The following is a 22,143-nucleotide window of genomic DNA, read 5'->3' on the forward strand; positions in this document are numbered from 1 at the left end:
GGCTGCGCTGAGAGCACCTCAGCGATGGAGTTTGTCCTTCAAGACGAGCATGAATTATCTGCAATCGGCTGCACCGATCACGAGACCCTAAGTCGCCCTCAACCGTGAGGTTTGGGATCAGTGGTCTCTCGGGATGGTGTCTGTCCTCTAGTTATTGTTTCGCTTCCTTGCTTTCACACTTAACGGAGCTAATTAAAGCCATTAATGGGACAGAGGGTCATCTTGTCGGCGTTCTGTGAAATTCTTTACCCCGTGGCGTGCCGCAAGAACAGCGAGGTCAGTCAGCTGAAAAATGCACATTTGCAGAAGATAAACCTTATTAGACAAATTACCTACATAGAAACAATGCTCCGTGCAGCTTAAAGTGGTAATGGCGAGAGCAAATCCATCTAACCTTGGGGGCTACGAGACGCAAAGTACAGGATTTTGAGTGGGGCTGCCTTTTGTTTCAGAAAACAGAAGAGAAGAGACATTGGGCTTGAGGGAGAGAGGGTTGATGCATTTATTTATTTATTTATTTATTTATTTCAGAGGGATTGTGATGTTCTGCCCTTGTGTTACCAGCGCTATTGTCTCTAAATCGCAGGCAAGATACAGGGAGGTAGTCATTAGGGCTGCAGCCTGGCAGAGACAGTGGCGGCAGCCATTGAGCAGCAGGGCTGCCCATTGTCAAGCAGTGAAAGTTAAAGAGAAAGGTCAAAACACACATTGCAACAGAGGCGCTCTTCACTGCTTTGCCAAATGACCATATAAACCACCACCAGTTCACTTGGAGTTGATGGAAATGGAAAAAGGAGAGGCAGTTAAGAAATCAGCTGTCTTTTTAGGATTATTCACCGGTAAACAAAGAAAAGCGCGAGTGGGGCATTTCAAAAGCCTCAAGATTAGCCGGGATAACCTCCATACGCTTCCACTTAACCTGGCCGGTGTTGGGATTATGAATTCGAAGACGAAGTGAACCTGCAATCAATGTGCTTTTGCTCCCATTAACTCCATTGTGCATGATTCCACACACTAATTGCCCTCTTTCTTTTTCTTTTCTTTTTTTTGCCCTCTCACAGCAGTCTGAAGAGAATTTCAACCCCAACTGTTCATTTTGGAGTTACTCCAAGCGGAGCATGACCGGGTACTGGTCAACACAAGACTGCCGCCTGCTTGGCACCAATAGGACGCACACCACATGCTCCTGCACCCATCTGACCAATTTTGCCGTTCTCATGGCCCACGTGGAAGTCAAGGTAGGCCTGATGTTCACTGGTTCTCAATAGATCTTTCTTTCTTTCTTTCTTTTAGTTTAAAAGGTCTGGTGCTCATCAAATGAATTCACAAGGAACAAAAAAAAAAAAAACAGATTACTCCAGGCTGATTTAGAAAGCTCACACCCACTTACTGCCGAGATGAGAGGCAGACAACAAATCCAGAAGTTCACAGAAGTTTTAGTAAAAAGACTCCGACTCGTCTTTTTTTCATCTTTTTTCGTCGCTGTGTCTGGATATCTCCCTTGTTTTTATTGCTAAGCAGACTTGAAGCATTGCTCTCTGACTCTCGCTTAAGAACCAACATCTAAGAGCCGGGGGTAATGCTCAACTTTTACTGATGAAGGTTCGATTCAGTAGTTCCAAAATACTTTCACAGCAAACAGAAAAACAGCAATACAAATCATAAATACATTCAGAAAACACGGCGGCGCTCTAGATGAATGAGACAAGAAGAGGAGGGTGAAGAAACGTAATGAGGACAACTTGTGAGATGTCGGTGTGTTATGATAAATCATGAGACCGGAGAAGGAAACAGAGTGGGGGAGAGAGCATGAGAGATTGGTGAGGTGAGGGCTGAAAAGAGGAAGATGGACCTAGTGGACAAGGAGGAAGTCCTGCATTATTTCTGATTAGTGAATGACGGAGAGGTGTATTGTTTCTCACAGGTGCTGTAAGTAAGGCAGTTTATAATTCTTATGGCGTGTGTGTCCTCCAAGCCATCTTTCTAACTTCATACAGATGTATGTGTGTATCATCTCAGTCGTCTTTAGCTTGACTTCCCTAATCCTTTCCCAACTTTAACTTTCCTCTCTACTGTCCCTCTCTTTCTCTCTCTCACTCCCTTTCTCTCGCTCTCTTGCTCTCTCGCTTTCTCTCTTGCTCTCTCTCGCACTCACTCACTGTCTCTTTTGCTCTCTCTCGCTCTCTCTCTCACACTTACTCTTTCTCTCTCTCTCTTTCTCTCTCTTGCGCTCTCTTTCTCTCTCTTGCTCTCGCTCACACTCACTCTCGCTTTCTCATCTCGCTCTCTCTCACTCTCTCACTCTCTTGCACTTACTCTCTTTCTCTCTCTCGCATTCACTCTCTCACTCTGTCGCAGTCACTCTCTCACTCTCACTCTCTCTTTCTCGCTCTCTCTCTCGCTCTCACACACACACACTTCATTGAAACATAATGCAGATTTGCAGTGGCACACACTGAAGTGCACAAAGCAGTCCAGAGACAGTTGTTTAGTCACACAGATGCAGTACAGTTTTGTATTATGTTCACCACACACAAACACTCACCTTTTTTTTTTTACAAACACACACACACACACACACACACACACACCAAATTCCAGATGGGGGTCATTGCTAGCAAGTAAGAGTGACTCTGTGCCACTCAGCTGCTGACTCTCAGGCCTGCTAAGCTCTCTGCTGGGCTCAAACCCAGCCTGGAACAGAGAGGGAGAGTCAAAGAATGAGGGCCTTCACAGAATGAAAGAGAAGAAGGGGAAAAAAAGAGAAAGAATACAGTAAAAGAAGCGCTTTCACTCAAGCCAGTCTTAACATTTTAGAAACCTTAGAAGGCTTGTGGCACCGCATTCACTGGAGTAAAATGGACAGCAGTTACACCCCAATTGTGAATGATGGCCCCCGCCCCTTTCTCGTTCTCTTTTTCTCACTCTCGACCCCTCCCCTTTCTTTATCCCTCTGTTCAGATGTTAGAAAGGCGGCTTGCCACTGAGTGGTTGATATGGAGGGAGGGATTTTATCTGACAAACTATCGCAGTATTCGGTCCAGGAACTCGAAAGTGAATGGAGGGAGAGTGGCTGGGAGAGCAATTTTGAGGGGGAGAGAGAGAAAGACAGAGAGAGGAGAGGAGAAAACAAACCCCGTAAATTGAAGTGACCGTGCGTTTACGTCCCCATGGTAACAAAACATACCAACGCTCCATCCCTGCATTGTTATTACTCCTTAGCCTCAGAGCAATAGATTACACTCTAACCTTTTTTTATTTCTCAGTGCCATCGCAGAAAAGAGATAGGCAAGCTGTAACTACAGTCTTCCCTTTGGAGGACAGAGGCTCGCTATCGTCATCATCTTCCATCTTGTTGTATTTTTGGCTGGTGGGTAGTGTACATACATACATACATCCTCGGTGAGGGGGAGCAACGATGGTGTTGCACTCAGAGCTTTATGTGCAGCGTAATACTGCGTGCTTGTATCTTAACGTTACAGTTTCAGCGGCAAGATAATGACTGTTCATAACACAGATTGAAAAATACATTAGTAGGGACAAAATGTCCGCGTGTGACATTATAAACACTGTCACTTTACCCTTGACTTGGGATATAAAGTTGCAGCTTGGTGCTGCTGTTGACATGCTGAATTACCACACTGTTACCTACCGGGATCATAATGCAATTATTTTGTTTACCTCATCGCTATCAGATAAAATGCATCGAGTCTTGTGTTGAGACGGTGAGTGAGGTACCTGTATCTCACCTTGCAAGATGTCTGGCGATTCAATACAGTAGATATGATGAGCATAATGTGATGCTGAGTGGCGCTGCCAGATAGCATATTATGGCGGCACGGTGGCCCAGTGGTTAGCGCTGTTGCCTAACAGCAAGAAGGTCCTGGATTCGAACTCCAGGCCGTCCCAGGTCCTTTCTGTGTGGAGTTTGCATGTTCTCCCCGTGTCTGCATGAGTTTCCTCCGGGTGCTCCGGTTTCCTCCCACCATCAAAAAGACGTGCATGTTAGGATTAATACGCCTGTCTGTGCCCCTGAGAAAGGCAATAGGAAAGAAGAACTGGAGTTGGTCCCCAGGCGCTGCAGCTGCCCACTGCTCCTACACAACAGGATGGGTTAAATGCAGAAAACAAATTCATTGTAAGAATACAATGTCAAATAAAGTGGCTTTCATTTCATTACAATTTAGCCAGAGCTTCACGTTTGAGAGTTTGGATTTAAGACCCAACCTCAGACTTTCCAAATAAGCATTTGAATAAACTTTCAAGGCTTTCGAGAATAAACAATCTTGGCAAACTAACAAGCTACCTGTTAACAAAAACTGCTCTATTCACAGCTCCCTTCATGTGCAGGAACTTGCTGCCCGGGTTCGCTTTTATGTTCATATGCAACCTCCAAGCTGAAGTACAAGTACAACTATTAGACAGGCTCAGCGTGGCTAAGTTTATGCAAACTCCACGGGTGTTTCTCTCCCTGGGATTAATTATGTTTCAAGTGAACTATCACCTTTTTGAACCCAACATAAATCTCTGATATGCGCTCCTATATGTTGGCGAACTCTTAGTGATCAGACGGTGTACATCGAATATGTTGTTAGAGCCTCGAGGAGTGTTTAAAGTAATGAGCTTTTACCAAAAGACCAAGTGATTTGATGGTGTTTCTCTCGTGAAGCCTCGTCGGGGCTCAGAAATGTCATATGACTCAATCACTCCTCCTCCAACTCAAGAGAGTGCCCACCTACATATTATCTGTCAGCAACAGGGGGATCAGGTTACTGTCATAGAGACAATCACAAAGGGATCAAGTGCTGTCAACAGTGTCTGCCACTCAAACCCTTTGTTTCCTTTTAGGTGGAAAGCCACTGTTTTTTTTCTTCTTCTTCTTTTTTTTTTTGGTGGAGTCTGCCATCCAAGTGAAAAGCTGCCATTGGCCACGTAAACAAATTAAACTACACTTCCAGACAGCAGCTGTGTGTCAGTCGGAGATTAGGTTTCCTTTGTGTCATTTGGAAATGATAGCAAATGGGGTTTTAGCGGGGCCTGAGTGCCTGTACTTTGATGTGACTTTGCTCAACAGCTTCGATATTTTAAACTTCCAGATGTTCTGTTATTAAACCCAAGAACACCCTGCGATTAAGCGATGGCTGAAATCCATCGATATGCCTTCATTATCCATTTGAGTGGATACTGACAGATAAAGTGTAGCCGCCTGCATGATTTCCAAAGGTGATGACACCTCGCTCCGACATGTTCGAGCAGGCTGGTTTGAGCTCTGACACCATGTGAAGACTTAAAATTTCCATTATTTTTTTTCTCAGACACTATTTGGCTGCATGAACTGACGCCATCTTGTCAGTGGAGTGCAGATTAGCATCATTAGCATCTTGGTTTTATAAACCTAGCTGTCTTGTTTGGTTTTGGTGGTCCTTGACGCAAACTGCTAGAGACTCAACGAAAAAGGTCACAAAGATACCGGGGGCAATATTTCACCAGGGGCTGCTTTAAACTTAACTTTTAAGGCCCCCTAATGGCTCACGTCAACCCAAGCTCCTGAGGCAACTGCTCTTTATTGAACCGCCCCCTTTGAATTTAAGCCTGTCATTTGTGGAGATAGCCTGGGGCCATTGTGAAGGCACCTTTTAAATATGGGCTAAAGGACTAGCCCAGCTTAAGAAAGATAGGCCTGCCCCACTTCCACCTACAGGCCATTATTTATGTAGCAGATAGATATCTATGCTCGGATGCTCGGAAGGACTGAACCACTGGTAAGTGGCGCTATTCCCAACAGACTAGTTGGTGTAAATCAATGATATGTCTCACTGGATGATGGAAGTGGTGATATTTGGGCATTATTCATCAGGGTCCTAATAGAACATCTCCAGCAACCGTGACAGAAAGGGACAGCCTAGTTTATAAACATTTTTATGGCATTACATGGTTAGCATACTGTATACACACCAAGTCCTTGCTGAGAGAATATTGGATCCAAATGATAAATCCGCCTGCATCAACTGAAAGTTCAGAAGGCTGTACATGCTGTGAGGGCCACCCAAAAGTTTCACTTAGTCATTATATCATATTTATCGTGGCCGAGACCACAGCGCAGCACCATCAGGTGCATGGACTGAATGTTAACTCCTGTCATGTAGCTGGAATCTCTCCCATGGCTCCTTTAAACGTGACAAATTCGCCAGGGCCCCCGATTCCTCTGCTCCCACCCCCACCCCCTCCCCAACTGCTACTCATCCCCGCACAGGTCATAAATCCTCAGCGATACTGTAGGTGAACTCGTCACATGACACACTGCGGCAGGGCCTCTCCCTTTATCACAACTGTGTGCCCTACCTGATCATATTTTACGAATCAGAGCCCTCTCCCTGGCGGCACAGGGGCAGATTTGTGCATTTTAATTGGATTGGTTTCATGGCCCCATGCTTGACAGCTCTTCTTTGAGGTGTTAAGGACTGGCGCTCAGTTCCGCTTTCCACCAGTTCACCCCTTTTGGCGTTTCCAAGAACCAGTAAAGGAGATGTAGATGTGGACAGGAGTGTTATTAATTGTCTATGATGTCATGTCATGTTTCAGTGGCTTGACTGGAACGGCGAGAGTGTGTGATGCAGGCGGCGCTCCCTCCACAGATTGCCTCAGTTGTCCAACAACGGTGTTTGCACTTCATGTGGGTAGATTGAGGGCCAAAGCCAATCTCCCGAGGCATCTGTGTGGAATGAAAAAAAAAAGAAAAGAAAAGTGTGTTTAGGAAATACGGGGAAAAAAAATATACGCTGAAGAGAAGGATTGGAAGACAAATCAGATGTGCTGAAGCACAGCGTGTCCCAGTAAGTAACATGTATGCCGTGTGACTTGACAGTCCTTGTGAGGCGGCAGGTGAATTTAAGAGCAAATTTCACCCGTCCGCTCTGGAGACCCCCTGCACAAGTTCCTGCCATGGAGGCTCGGCAATGGGTGGAAAAGCACGGAGGCTGTGCAGATGACATAATTTGACATCCTGTCTGGGCAAGGCCCCCAGATAAAGCAAGCTTTTCGGTGGAAACGTTTCAACTGGTGTTGCCTCAGTCATCTAAAGAACAAAGAAATCATTGTACTATAAAAAATCCATCTACACAGTGAAGATTTGCTGTCTACCGCCCTTTCTCTCTCTCTGTCTCTCTCTCTCTCTCTGTCTTTGTGTTTCTCTTGCCTCTGTCTCTGACCAAGCCCCCTCCTATTGAAGGTGAGATTGAGATGGATAGAGCCTTTAGCCATTTCAAAGCCCGCTAGCCCAAGAGACCTCAGGGTCCCCTCACAATACACTGCAGCTAGTTGCAGCCACTGCATCAGTGCCTCTGTGATTCAGCGGACTGAGAATACACTTGCATCTCTCTCTCTCTCTCTCTCTCTCTCTCTTTCTCTCGCTCTCTCTCTCTCTCTCTCTCGCTCTCTCTCTCTCTCTCTCTCTTTCTCTCGCTCAGTCGCTCACACTCACATATACATAAGGTGCACACAAGCAAATACATCGACATCTGTTGGCACCCGCTGCGTAGGCACCCTTGTAATGCAGGGGATCGCAATAAGCATCACTTTTGTAAAGAAAGACACCCCCACCCACCTACACACACATATATACACACATGCATGCACACACAACACACACACACACACTCTATGTGGCATCTTGCCGCTGCCACCATGTATGCACAATGGCTCATCAGGCAGGAAAATCAAAAGCGCGCTCTTCCCATACTCAAGGAGCGCTGCGGATGTTATTGTACCACGGCCCCTTAATGATCAGCATCTGTTCCCCTCTAGCTGCTAGGATTAGCTAAGCTGCCACCAAAACAAGCCTTTTGTGTGACACTTCATACCCCGCGTTTCCTTACCCTAACTCGGCGTAGGAAAGGGGGGGGGGGTGAACAAAGACAAAAACATCGATGGCGGTGGTCTCTCTCGCCTGCCCCCGCAGAAAATACTGCTGACTGTGGTCAAAATGTGATTTAAAGCGGCGCATCTTTAAGAGAAGCGAGATGGTATCCTCCAACATTTTTTTCGTTGTTTTTTTTCCAGCGTAAGCAAATATTGTGTGAGCAGCAGGCAGTATATTATAGCTTCGAGCCATACGTTATTTGCAGGACAAGACAGTAAGCACAAGCATTTGATATGGCGAGGCGCGGCGCTCTACTCTTAAGTTTGACAGTTCGTATATGTCTCCGCGTTTGATGTTTACACTGCTAAGGGTTACTGGTGAAAATGACAGCCTCGCTCCGAGGCATCTTTGTTCGCCTGTTCACATCCTCAGCGGACTGACAGTGCTAATTAACTGTCTCGAATTAGATGGACCTTGTTTTTTTTTCTGTTCTGCTGATTCGTTACCTGTTTGATCTTCATTAGCATTCAGGTGTAGTCGAGTTATAAAAACTCGAGTTCCGCCCAGACGGTCTTTACGTCCCAGCAGAGATGACAGTCAGCCGAAAGGCGGTTGGCAGATTTGTTGACCCCCCGCTCCCTCCTCCCTTATAGCCCACATCCTCCTTATCTTTCCTTTTTTCTCTCCCTTATTTTAAGTCAAAGCCCAGTAGACTGGAGAAAGAAAAAAAAGAGGACGATTCCTTGGGGAAATTAGGGAGTATCAGAAGCTGACCGAAGTGTTTGGGCACAGTAATTATGTGAAGTTAATAAATCAAGATGCTTCTCTCTGAAGCCGTTTTCCAAGGTATTACATAACGGCAGACACATTTTCTCTCAGGCACGTGTCATGTTTTGCACCCCCCCCCCAACCCACCCATTATATCATTTACATCTTAACTGGTTGAGGTTTCTCAGATAATCACAATGCATTATCCGGTGATAGATGTTAATTACGTCAGGGCTCTTTTGGCCTGAGGAGCCATTTCTAGGTGACATTTTGGCAGTTTTTTGGCTGTGTCAACTAAAACATGTTAGGTGTTTGTTTTTTCTCCTTCCTGTAACAGGCTTGCGTTGCTTTTCTGCTCGTGCAGTAATGATTATTGCTCTGGCTTTTGGACAATATGCTGACATTGATCACTATCAAGGAGCTGTTGGCCAGTTACACATACCTCCTGACAGCTGAAGAAAAGAATGGAAAAAACGACCTTGCAGGAGCTTATACTTGTTTTAACATGCATGTTTTCTTTTCTTCTTTTTTTTAATAAAGTACATGAAGGTCAGTCATTCTGCAACCGCTGTTGTTTCAGGGTGTGCTTTGTTTTTCGCCGCATGCGTCTCTCAAGTAGCCCTGAGTGCACTTGCCTTTTATGGTTCGATGTAAATTCTGCTTTCATGGCTGTAGTGGAATCACTGTTGGTCCTTGTCTCCCATAAATTCACGTGTTTATCATCAGTAGCCGCGGACTCTTTAGTGCCAGCATCTGGCTGTGGTGACAGATTACCATTGGAAACGAGAGAAAATATCGAAAAGCGGTGACGGTATTTATTGACTGTGTTGTTATTGTGTGTTTTTGATAGCTTTGCTATTGCGCTGGTCTTGCACACCTGTGGCCCCTTGTGCTGTTCACTTTGTTCCATGACAAAAAGGAACAAACTCATTTTAGATTCATTCACACTGACTTATGTATGATTCATATCAGCCACCTGTGGTTCACTGTGTACTGGGTTGTTACAGGTTGACTGAAGCCTTTAAAAAAAAGATGTAAAAACTACTTTTGAGGCTTGGATGCCAAGCTGTTGAAATAAAGACTTGTGAACATTATTATTTTTCTTATGGACAAATAATGCATTTATAAGTGCACCGATGAAAATGATATTCTACAGTCCCACATTGTTTTAAGTAGTTTGCACAATATGGATGATTGCTCTCTGCACCTGTAGTGTAAAAGTCATTTACAGTCTCTGCTCTGGATGTAAGTGTTACGAATCGGCTGAAAATTAAACTCCGTCTCTCCGGATCTTCGTCCTGTAGAATGCAGACCCAGTTCACGACATGCTGCTGGATGTCATTACTTGGGTGGGAATCCTGTTATCGCTGGTCTGCCTCCTCATCAGCCTCTTCACCTTCTGCTTCTTCCGGGGCCTACAGAGTGACCGCAACACCATCCACAAGAACCTCTGCATCAGCCTCTTCATCGCCGAGTCCCTGTTTCTGGTGGGGATCAACCGGGCCGACCAGCCGGTAAGACTTTATACTGTAGCACCCTTAGTGGAAAAAGAATGTTAGTACCACTGGCAAAGAAAAAAAGGCAATAAGACATTAGTTATATACCAGCTCACTTTTAAATTCAATAGTTGAGGAAATGTATTGTTCAGTAGATGTTTGGTTGTTTTAAAAATGGACTTGATAAAGAAAAAAAAAAGATAAATTATTTGCATATTAACAACTAAATGCAGTCAGTCTTTTATGGGAGGGCAGGAAACAGAAAAGTGACTCCAAAATTATGAACAAACAAAGAAACTAGCCTTCACACTCAAGTAACTGGCTATAGAAAAAAGTCTGGATGATTCAAATTGTTGACATTTTAACATGACATACATATTGAATTAGGGCGGCACAGTGGCGCAGTGGTTAGCGCGGTCGCCTCACAGCAAGAAGGTCCTGGGTTCGAGCCCCGGGGTAGTCCAACCTTGGTGGGTCATCCCGGGTCATCCTCTGTGTGGAGTTGGCATGTTCTCCCAATGTCTGTGTGGGTTTCCTCTGGGTGCGCTGGTTTCCTCCCACAGTCCAAAGACAAGTAGGTCAGATGAATCAGCCATACTAAATTGTCCCTAGGTGTGTCTGTGGGTGGTGGGGGGCTGTGATGGCCTGGTGGCCTGTCGAGAGTGTCTCCCCGCCTGCTGCCCAATGACTGCTAGAATAAGCTCCAGTGACCCTGAGAGCAGGATAAGCAGTTCAGATAATGGATGGATATATTAAATTATCTTTTTTTAATAAAACACGAAGTGGTGTGGAATAGTTTCTCTTCTCACACCCTCGTCCATGGCCCTTTTAGTGAGACTGACCCATATTAGTGCTGTTAGACCCCGTCTTTGAGAAAACTCGACACATTTGCATGGTGGGAAGGTGAAATGTGGACTGTTACGTGCTTTTACACCACTTTATTGCTAAATGTGTTCTTTTCAACGCAAAGAAAATTCTCCCAAATTTCAAGTAAAGTCAGTAGTTTTGTGCTGCTTTGAGGAAGTAAGTTGGCGAGGAGGTCTGAAAAGTTGCAGAATCTTACACCAAAGCTGCCAATTTAGCATCACTTGTAAGATGAACTAAAAGTAGAGACTTTATACACAAACATGAGTAGATGATTTAGAGTAAAAAAAAAAAAATTGTTGTGCAAAAAAATCGTGGCTATAGATGGTGATGGGGAAATAACCATTGTGAATTGCAGCGAGCACACACACACACACACACACACACACACACACACACACACACACACACACACACACACACACACACACACACACACACACACACACACTAGGGGTCTTTAAAAATTGGATGGATTTTGAAAACACTGAGAAGTACACACGTATTGACAGACTGCACAGCTGTTTTGCCTCTCTTCTGCAGATGCGTGCGCGCCAGACGTTAAAGGAAGGGCATGCAGTGTTTCACACACTCGATTAATTCAGACTGTCCTCTTGATTCCTGACAACCCCGCCGACCACAGGATGTGTAGTCTCACAGGAACTGGCATGATCCAACATGACGCTAATCAAACCAATGATGAAGCCGCGCAGGCGGACTTCGCTTGATGCACACTCACACGCAAACACAGACGTACGACTGGAAAACATAATCTGAACTATTTTTATGAGTGTATTTTATCGAGGACCATGTACAAATACATTACACTCAAAGGGACGAGATGCTTCGTACCAGATTTAGCTAATACTGTAGTCAGTTTCCATCTGTAGTCCCTGGGCAGGTTAAAAAACACACACAATTTTGTGTAAATGTTCAACATCCTTGTTTCTTGTGTCTTGTTGTGTCCAGAATTGTTCTGTTCTTCACTTCTGACTTGTGCCAGTGTTGGTGTACAGATTGGTGTGGTTATGACTGCATTTGTGGACACTTTCAGATGATCTTGGCTGACCATTGCTCCCAACCTGATCACGGATCGGGGTGTCCCGTCAGGATGTTGGGAAGGGGAAATCCATTGCAGATCAGTCTGTTTATCCACTAGTTCATCTTCAAAAGCGAGAAAATTTTTTACAGGATAGTACCCATCCCCTTCACTCCAAATTCAGTCGCAGCAGCAACCTGACCCAGGGAAAGAGACTCTTACAGCAAAAAAAAAAAAAAAAAAATCTCAAAACAAGCAGATACAAGAACTCCTTTATTTCTCAAGCCATCAGCCTGTATAACATGCAGGTTTATTCAACAGGCCTCTTAGCGGATGTCCGGGTAGCATAGCGGTCTATTCCGTTGCCTACCAACATGGGGATCCTGGTTCGAATCCCTGTGTTGCCTCCGGCTTGGTTGGGCATCCGACCAAGACACAATTTTGCTGTGTCTGCGGGTGGGAAGCCGGGTGTGGGTATGTGTCCTGGTCGCTGCACTAGCACCTCCTCTGGTCGGTCGGGGCATCTGTTCGGGGGGAGAGGTGGAACTGGAGGGAATAGCGCGATCCTCCCATGCGCTACGTTTGCCTGGTGAAACTCCTCACTGTCAGGTGAAAAGATGAAAAGAAGCAGCTGATGACTCCACATGTAGCAGAGGAGGCATGTGGTAGTCTGCAACCCTCCCCGGACCAGCAGAGAGGGTGGAGCAACGACCGGGACGGCTCGGAAGAGTGGGGTAATTGGCCGGATACAATTGGGGAGAAAAGGGGGGGAAACCCCCCCCAAAAAAAGTGCATCCTTATTAATTGCCTTCATTAATTTCATCATATTTGTCCAATCACACTAGGTAGATAATAGATAGATAAAAGATCAACGATAGATAGATAACATGTGCATCTTTAATATCATGCTGATATCCAGAACAACTTCAATATATCAGGAGTGGGCTAAGCTTCCTCCACCTTTCAGCACTGGCTAACAATAAGACGTGATAGCTTCAAGCTCTCATCCATCCTGTATATAATAACGCAACATGTTTGTTCATTGGTCAGGTGTATGCAATGCACAATGCACAGAAAAATAACGTAGTCACATTACACACGCACATACAAGTATTTGAAGATGATTTCAAAGTGACATCAGGCCACTTACTCGTGCAGCTAAATAATGCAACACAACCGCAGCCTCTCAAGAGTTAGGGTGAGTGTATTGATTGGCCTAATCCAGATTATCCACATTTTGTACAAGGTAGTGAACTGCATGACAGCCGGGGGGGGGGGGGGGGTCTATGTAGTATATCGAGAAGTGATATGTCAGCCCATGGGTAGAATGGAGTGAATTTTCGGGAGTGTGTGTACGTCTCTGCTGTGGAGAATCTGAATCTACACAACCAACAAGATAACTTTTTTTTAACATAAAATGTGATCCAGATTCATTTCCTTTCAATGTTTCGTGTCAAAGACAGAATAAAAATAAAAATCACACTAAGTTGTGTGTCACTGAGGAGCCAGCACCAACCCCAGACTGGCAAAAAATCCCAAGTTACAACATTTTCAATGATCTTGGATCCTCAAAGTGAAAGATTGAAAGGGCAAATTATGTATTGAGAATGTTTTTTTTAACACAAATTTAATTTAGACATTTGCACCAAATATTGCAAAAGCCTAGGGAGGTGAGAATATGAAAGCGCAGCTTTATTTTGATGAATATTTAGTGCTGGACCACTTTTTCCAGGCTGACTGACAGCTGTCAGGAATCTGACAAGTAAATTTTAAGTGTTTGTTGATATTTTTACACCCTTTCTGAAAAAGTGAAACCCAGTGCCCTGCTTATAGGGCTTAACTTTACGAAACGGATATTAGGAACTGGCGGCATGGTGGTGCAGTGGTTGGCGCAGTTACCTCATAGTAAGAAGGTCCTGGGTTCAAGCCCCGGGGTTGTCCAACCATGGGGGGTCGTCCCGGGTCGTCCTCTGTGTGGAGTTTGCATGTTCTCCCCGTGTCTGCGTGGGTTTCCTCTGGGTGCTCCGGTTTCCTCCCACAGTCCAAAGACAAGTAGGTCAGGTGAATCGGCCGTACTAAATTGCCCCTAGGTATGAATGTGTGTGTGTGTATGTCTGCCCTGTGTGATGCCCTGGTGGCCTGTCCAGGGTGTCTCCCCGCCTGTTGCCCAGTGACTGCTGAGATAAGCTCCAGCATCCCCACGACCCTGAAAGCAGGATAAGCGGTTTGGGTAATGGATGGATGGATATTAGGAACTGATTTGTTTATAGGGCATTCATCTTTCTTTTTTTTTCTCCCCGATTGTATCTGGCCAATTACCCCACTCTTCCAAGCCGTTCCGGTCGCTACTCCACCCCCTCTGCCGAGCCGGGGAGGGCTGCAGACTACTATATGCCTTCTCTGATACATGTGGAGTCGCCACCTGCTTCTTTTCACCTGACAGTGAGGAGTTTCACCAGGGGGACGTAGCGCATGGGAGGATCACGTTATTCCCCCCCAGTTCCCTCTCCCCCCAAACAGGCGCCGCCGACCGACCAGAGGAGGTGCTAGTGCAGCGACCAGGACACATACCCACATCCGGCTTCCCACCCACAGACACAGCCAATTGTGTCTGAAGGGACGCCCGACCAAGCCGGAGGTAACACGGGGATTTGAACCAGCGATCCCTGTGTTGGTAGGCAACGGAATAGACCACTACGCCACCCGGACGTCTATGGAGCCTTCATCTTAATATGACCACAAGTGACAACAGAGGCCAGGCTGTGGTACCAATAGATCACATTTCCGAATTGGATGCTTCTGCTTTCTAATTCAATTCAATTTGCCCTTTGAGTGTCACTGGTCTTAAAGGAAACTCAGCCGGACTGTGCAGGCATAAAACACCACTGACCTCCAGATCAATAGCAACATGCAGTTTTCAAACTGTTCCTTGAAGGGTTCATTCAGACGAGCTTTATTACATCTACGGAGGTTTATGAAAAACAGTCCATTGTGCAAAAATAAATGTGGGCACAAATTTGAATCCCTAACACCCCAATTAGAAGAGCAGTTACACAAAAGTTTGCGATCCTGGTGCTTGACTTAAAATAATGACCCAGCCATGTTGCAACATGAAATTTGAATTAAGATTTGAACTTCTTTTTTTTTTTACCTTGAGGCAAATAAACAATCTCATGGATGAATGCACAAAGTAAAAATTCTTGTTTTTCTCAATAAATATTCAGCTGATGTCCCTTCAGATCACAGCAACACTGACTGATATTTTTCATTAGTTTTTTTCCTGGGATTGTATAAAGATCCTCTGGTCAAATGATGCTAATCTTCCATTTACATAGCCCTCCAGAGTTACTGGTTAGCATGTGCACTGGTTCATTGTTAAGCAAACGTTTTCAATTCTCAGCAATATAAAAAAAAAGGAATTTTATTGTGACTAAGAAAAAAATAATCAAATGAATCAACTTTTATTCTTGCAAAACGATGTCTGTCACGAACTTGGGCATCCCCCTATGTAATGCTTGGGGTAGGCTGACCTCCTTATTAAGATTACAGTTTACTCCTCCTATGTTCGATGAGGAGTCAAGACACAAGGGGCAAACAAAAAAAAAAGATCTAAGATCGTTCCTCCATGCAGAGTCGCTCCAGATTCTTCAGCATCCTCGTTCCTCACCGGTGAACTCGTCTCGTCAGCTCAACCCCAAAGGTTTCAATGGGATTTTGGTCGGAGGACTTGAGCGGTCATTGCAAAAGGCTTGAATCCATGGTCAGTCAACCATTTTCGTGTAGATTTTGGAGGTTTGCTTTGTATTACTGTCTTACAGGAGGATCCAACCATGGCCTGGTTTAAGCCTTTTGGGAGAGTCTGCCAGAATATGGATTAAGATTTCGTGGTAGTTGACAGTGTCTCTGGTGCCACGTAAAACTGGGTTCTTACTAAGATTCAGATTCAGATCAACTTTATTATCCCACACGGGGGAAATTAATTTGGTCAGTGCTCCAGACATAATAATAAAGACACCATAAAATCCACAGTAAAAACAATAGAATACACATTAAGACCACAACATAATCATAATAACACACATTTGATCACACTGAGACAGAATAAAACAATAAACAAAGTCAGATAAGAAAAGTCAATCCAAATCAGTAAAATAAAAATAAAAATTGGGGGGGGGGGTTATCTGGCCAATTACCCCACTCTTCCGCGCCTTCCCAGTCGCTGCTCCACCCCCTCTGCCGATCCGGGGAGGGCTGCAGACTACCACATGCCTCCTCTGCTGCATGTGGAGTCATCAGCCACTTCTTTTCACCTTTTCACCTGACAGTGAGGAGTTTCACCAGGGGAACGAAGCGCATGGGAGGATCACACTATTTCCTCCCAGTTCCACCCCCCCGAACAGATGCCCCGACCGACTACAGGAGGCGCTAGTGCATCAACCAGGACACATACCCACATTCGGCTTCCCGCCCACAGACACAGTCAAATTATTTCTGTAAGGACGCCCGACCAAGCCGGAGGCAACACAGGAATTCAAATCAGGATCCCTGTGTTGGTAGGCAACGGAACAGACCGCTACACTACCCAGACATCCACTAAGAGACCTGTTGAATAAACCTGCATGTTATACAGGCTGATGTTTTGAGGAATAAAAGAGTTCTTGTATCTGCTTGTTTTTTGGCTGTAAGAGTCCCTTTCCCTGGGTCAGGTTGCTGCTGCGACTGAATTTGGAGTGAAGGGGATGGGTTCTAGGTAGGTAACACGGGGATTCAAACCGGCAATCCCGGTGTTGGTAAGCAACGGAGTAAACCACTATGCTACTCGGATGGTCAGGATACACTTGTTTATAGTTATGTGTAAACTATTCAGTGAGGAATCTTTTTTTTTCTGCCATGCTGTTATGAAAAAGTCAATTGGCAGAGAAATTGATTGTAACTTATTCTCCTCTACAAATATTGATATCAGCGGCGGACACAAAAATCGTTGGCCCCTGTTAGGAATTGGCGAAACTGCTGCACTGTAAAGTTATAGGATTATACCGTGGCCCTACACTTTTCCCTTCCATAAGATTTTATGGATGTGATTTACAGCCCAACTCAAAAATCACTCTCCTGGTCTGCAATTAATGTCCACTCAACCTTTTAGTTATCTAATTGAATCCATTTCAATGACAAAACATCTCAGTTATGTTCAATTGTGCCGATAATTAGATCAGTTCATGGACCTACTGTACTACTGTGTAATCAGTGGTGACTGTGTGTATGTGCGTTTGCACATGTGTGTACGTGCATCTGTTGAATGGGTTGCCTGTATCTACAGCCATCTCCTGCACATGTTACTGGGGTGTTCATGTCTTTGTACCTGGGTGTGGTATACACTGCAGTCAGCTCCAACAGGCTCTTGAACTATTGACTTAAATTATCTCTCTGTGTCCTTGTGCCAGCAATGGCACAAGACCACATGGCCGCGTGATTGGCAGCATCTTTTTGCCAATCACTGCAGGCAACTATCCAGTCGTTACAGCCAAACAAAGCTGGCCCTGGTTTAGCAATGCTAATTGTTGAAAGGCAGAAACATAGCAAGGTCAAAAAGGACTGGCTGGTTAATACCATTAGCTCCAATACCATTATACCATTAGCACAAATGCTACACTTTCTCACTGACGCTGTAGCCAAAAGTGAAGCGCTTAATCCCGTATGACGTCAGGTCGATGCTGCAAATGTGATTTGATTGAATCTGATTCAATCTACATGCTCACCTCTCCCTGTCTCTTTCCCTCTTTCAACCTACCCTCCTCTCTCCATATCTCTCTATCTACATCCCCCCCCCCATCTTTCTGTGGTGTCCTTCCTCTCTCCAACCCCCCCCCCCCAGATTGCTTGTGCCGTCTTCGCCGCCTTGCTCCACTTCTTCTTCCTGGCGGCGTTCACGTGGATGTTCCTGGAGGGCGTGCAGCTCTACATCATGCTGGTGGAGGTGTTTGAAAGCGAACACTCGCGCCGACGCTACTACTACCTGGTGGGCTATGGGGTTCCCGCCCTCATCGTGGCCGTGTCGGCGGCGGTGGACTACCGTAGCTACGGCACTGACCGAGTGTGAGTATACCTGTAGCTCGCTTGGAGGTTTTACCTTTCCTGCTATGTTACTCCTCCAGGATAAAGTTGTCTGTAAATGAAGGAAATAACTCCCACCCCACCCCCACCCCACCCCGCTCTCAAGCCTTAATTAAAAGACCCTATTAAGGGTAAGATTACTTTTTTTTTCTCCTTCATATTCTCCCAGTGGGTATCACCAGGATATCATGTGGGATGAGAGAACTTGCAAACTCATGGCTTGCTTGAAGAAGTGTTCCCAAAACAGCCCTACATATCTCCATATTTGCCACTTTTCTTGTAATTATATCAATGTGTGCTGTCGAAATTATGTTTTGGATTGCATCTCGTACACTCAAAGTGCTGCCATGTGTGTTGCTGCCAAAGTAATAATTATGTAACATTTACTGATGATACTTATTAGCTGTACAAGTGTTCACAGTATCCTTTGAACCCTTTTTTGAAGCCGAGTCATGTTTAAAGTACAAACGGGTATTGTGTGGTACATGTATTGATTTTGTTTTTGTTTTTTTTACATTCAGGCGGTTGAACTCATTAACATGGACTTTCTTTTATCACCAAGCCATGAAGGGAAATGTTAAATATAACGCCTTCCTGGTGTTTTTTAAACCCAGTAACCAACCATCAGGTACACACAGCAGGGTGAAAGATCATTATGATCATGCACCGTGTTGTTTTTTTTTTTTTTTGTACCACTGCCGCTTTGTGTGTGCATCTAAGGGCGACAAATATGCTGCTAAAAGACTTGGCAGTGGTTTGTGTTTGCTGAAGGGCTCTGACAACATAGCAGAGAAGAATGCTCCAATAGCTATCGCTCATCATCAAGTTTTAATGAAGCCGAACAGTTTCTCGGGCAACCTGCTTGTGCTGAATTGACATTGTTTTGACAGTAAAAAATGCGAACTGTAAGAGATAGTGTAGTTGAATGAGCATCAGCCTATTGTGGTTAACGCCTTCGGCGTTGCCGGACTGCCCAAATTACTGCAGAGAGGATGGAAAAGCGAAAATGGAAAGATTCAAGGGAACAAGAGGAGGAAAATGTGTCCAAGGACACTGGGTGCACAGAGAGAGAGAGAGAGATGAGGAAACAGATGTAGAAAATGCAGAGAGAGAGAGAGAGAGAGAGAGAGCTGAGGAGGAAACAGATGTAGGAAATACAAGAAAAGGGAGAGGCTAATCTTTATGCATCTTTGTGTTTCCCCTACATCTGCGTGAGAAATCATTAACATCGCGCTGTCGCTTTCCTCTGAAATATGAACTGGTCTGTGAAACACTATAACGCCAGGGAGAGTGTGGCCCTGCATTCCTCACCGCTGCTAATCTCTAACTCATCTGAAAAATAATGAAGACCAGAATCAGCACTTTGCTTCCGAGATGTTTATCATACACGGCACACACGCAAACAAGAGCAAATGCACGTGTGTGCACGCACATACACACATGCACGGCACGCACACAAATGGGTGTGGGTGCATGCACACACGGAAAGCAGTTAGACAGTGCATTTGTAGCCTGGCACAGCCGTAGTTCTTGGTGATGGATGAGACGATAGCTGCCACCGCCTGGGCCTCGGCATCATGTGAATAATTAAAGCCCACCACCGGCGGAACAATTATACACAAGCCGTTGAGGGATAAGGGGAAGGGACAAGATGTGACACGTGGCTTGTAGCAGATGCAGATGATGGCGGTGTTATGTAGGGGTAGGTAGCCCTTATAAGGGGCGTAGAGGGGGTTGTCCATCAAAACGCCTCACATTACATTAGAGATTCAGTTGAAACTGTGACGTGTTTCTGACGGACAACTAAGTTAATCACTTTTTTTTGTTGCTTTTTTTTTCCTGGAAATGCCAAATGAAGGCAAGTTGTGTCAAGCGGGCTGAGATAATTGACCACATTTGTTCAGAAGTACTCCCTATAACTGTGGTCGACCTGAGCCAAAAAAAAAAACGGGTGAGGTTGCCTGTTCAAGTTCCCAAACCAGATACAAAAATCCGGGGGAAGGGAATGGGAATTGCTTTGAATGTCCTCGAGCGAGGCACGTGGTCCTGTAGCAAAACAAGACTGCGGTTTTGCTCTCAAGGTATTAATGCAGTCACTCCCAATAGGACACAGATGTAAATGAAACTGCACTGAGTTAATTTAGTTTATTAAAAGTAACAGTCTCAGTTTATACACTTGCGGAATCGCACAACGTAGTTGGATTTGAGAAGATTGCTGCCACGTTTTATGCTTATATTCCCATATCTATATTATTTGTTACCCCCCTCCCTTTTTTCTCCCCAATTGTATCCGGCCAATTGCCCCACTCTTCCGAGCCGTCCCGGTCGCTGCTCCACCCCCCTCTGCTGATCCAGGGAGGGCTGCAGACTACCACATGTCTCCTTCGATACATGTGGAGTCGCCTGACGGTGACGAGTTTTGCCAGGGAGATGTAGCGCGTGGGAGGATCCCGCTATTCCCCCCCCCCCCCCCCGAACAGGCGCCCAGACCGACCAGAGGAGGCGCTAGTGCGGCGACCAGGACACATACCCACATCCGGCTTCCCACCTGCAGACACGGCCAATTGTGTCTGTAGGGACACCCGATTAAGCCGGAGATAACACAGGGATTCGAACTGGCAATCCCCATGTTGGCAGGCAACGGAATAGACCACCACGCCACCCAGATGCCCCATTGTTATCTATTTCTATATCATGATTATGACCATATTTTATATTTTGTCTTCTAACGTAAAGCACATTGAGCTTACTCATAATGAAATGTGCTGTATAAATAAAATCGCCGTTGCCAAAAGGCCTACTCGCTATTTCGGAATACAGAATCCTTGACGGACTCGGTGGATCAATAGCGATGTACGCTAGTGTTTGAGCTCATACTTTGAAGCAGAATACACCGTAGGTACAAAGTGAGCGGAGGAAACGTTGCATCATACATATCAAGACGAGACGCAGCTGGCGATCCACCTGGCCCAAATACTTCACAGTATTTATCTGTACTGTGCATTACCCAGCGGCCTTTTACTGTAATACTGAAAGTATCTCTTTAAAGGACGTCTTTGTGCACAGAGTTGTCTCAGCTGAAAGGACGCTCGCTCTTCTCCCTCAAGTGTCTTCGAGAGCTGAACCGATCAGTCGGCTCTGTGCAGACTGATGGCACAAGTTCCTAGATACCCGGCCCAAGCTGTTGGCATGGCACAAGTAGAAACTGAGATATGGCGTCTGTCTGGGTTGATACACTTTCCTGGTTTTAAATGCTTGGGGACCGAGAGCGTGCTTGGAGGACTGTGCAAATGTAGCGTGTCAGAAAGACGGGCAAAAATAGAAACGCTCCAGAAGCCAAACGCAGATATGATACACATGGAGAAGGAAGGGCAAAATAAATAACTAAATAAATAAAATTACGGCCTAAACCACCCATTCGTAAATCTATAAGTTGTCCTGTGATCTTAAATAGAAAAAAAAGGAGGCAAGAAGGAACAATAGCAGTTTCAGAGTAATTTTTAACAACTGTAAGAGCCTGTAATAAGCCGCTGAGGTCGTTTGCTGTGTGTCTGTGTGCACCCGTGTGTGTTTGTGTTTGCCGATACGTGTCAAGTCCCTAGTAACAGCAACACAAAAGTCAGTTTCAGTGTTGTCGTCTCCTCTTACTGTATTTTCTCCTGTATTTCAAGGTCTTGTCTGCTCCTCCACGCAGCTCAGCACAGATGGATTTTAAACTAACGTGTTCGCTTCACCGAGTCAGCTGAGCTTCTTGTCCAGCTGTGAAACCCGTTGCTTACATTGCTATGAATACTCCATACCTTCCCTTTTGATTATTCTCTGTGTAAGGGGGTTCACTGTATCATCAGCCATTAGTTTGGTATCGCAGTAGGTGTGTAGAGTTTTAAATCGGTGGGGTTGTATTTAAAAGTAACTTCACACTTGAACAAGTTTTTTTTTCTTTTTGTGCGTGTGTGAAAACCCAAAATAGATGGCTTAATTTCAATCAAAGACAGCAGTCCTAGATA

General features: G+C 45.2%; 1 protein-coding gene across 1 annotated transcript in view; it reads left to right on the forward strand.

The window, feature by feature from the left end:
- LOC130130478 (adhesion G protein-coupled receptor L3-like) overlaps positions 1 to 22,143 on the forward strand; it is a 257,830-nt gene that overhangs the window by 205,690 nt on the left and 29,997 nt on the right. Inside the window, exons 14-16 of the mRNA XM_056300187.1 lie at positions 1,062 to 1,238; positions 9,931 to 10,140; positions 17,898 to 18,118. Coding sequence (XP_056156162.1) covers positions 1,062 to 1,238; positions 9,931 to 10,140; positions 17,898 to 18,118 — 608 coding nt within the window. The remainder of the gene's footprint in view (positions 1 to 1,061; positions 1,239 to 9,930; positions 10,141 to 17,897; positions 18,119 to 22,143) is intronic.

This window comes from Lampris incognitus, chromosome 20, assembly GCF_029633865.1.
Source record: "Lampris incognitus isolate fLamInc1 chromosome 20, fLamInc1.hap2, whole genome shotgun sequence".
Lineage (NCBI taxonomy): Eukaryota > Metazoa > Chordata > Actinopteri > Lampriformes > Lampridae > Lampris > Lampris incognitus.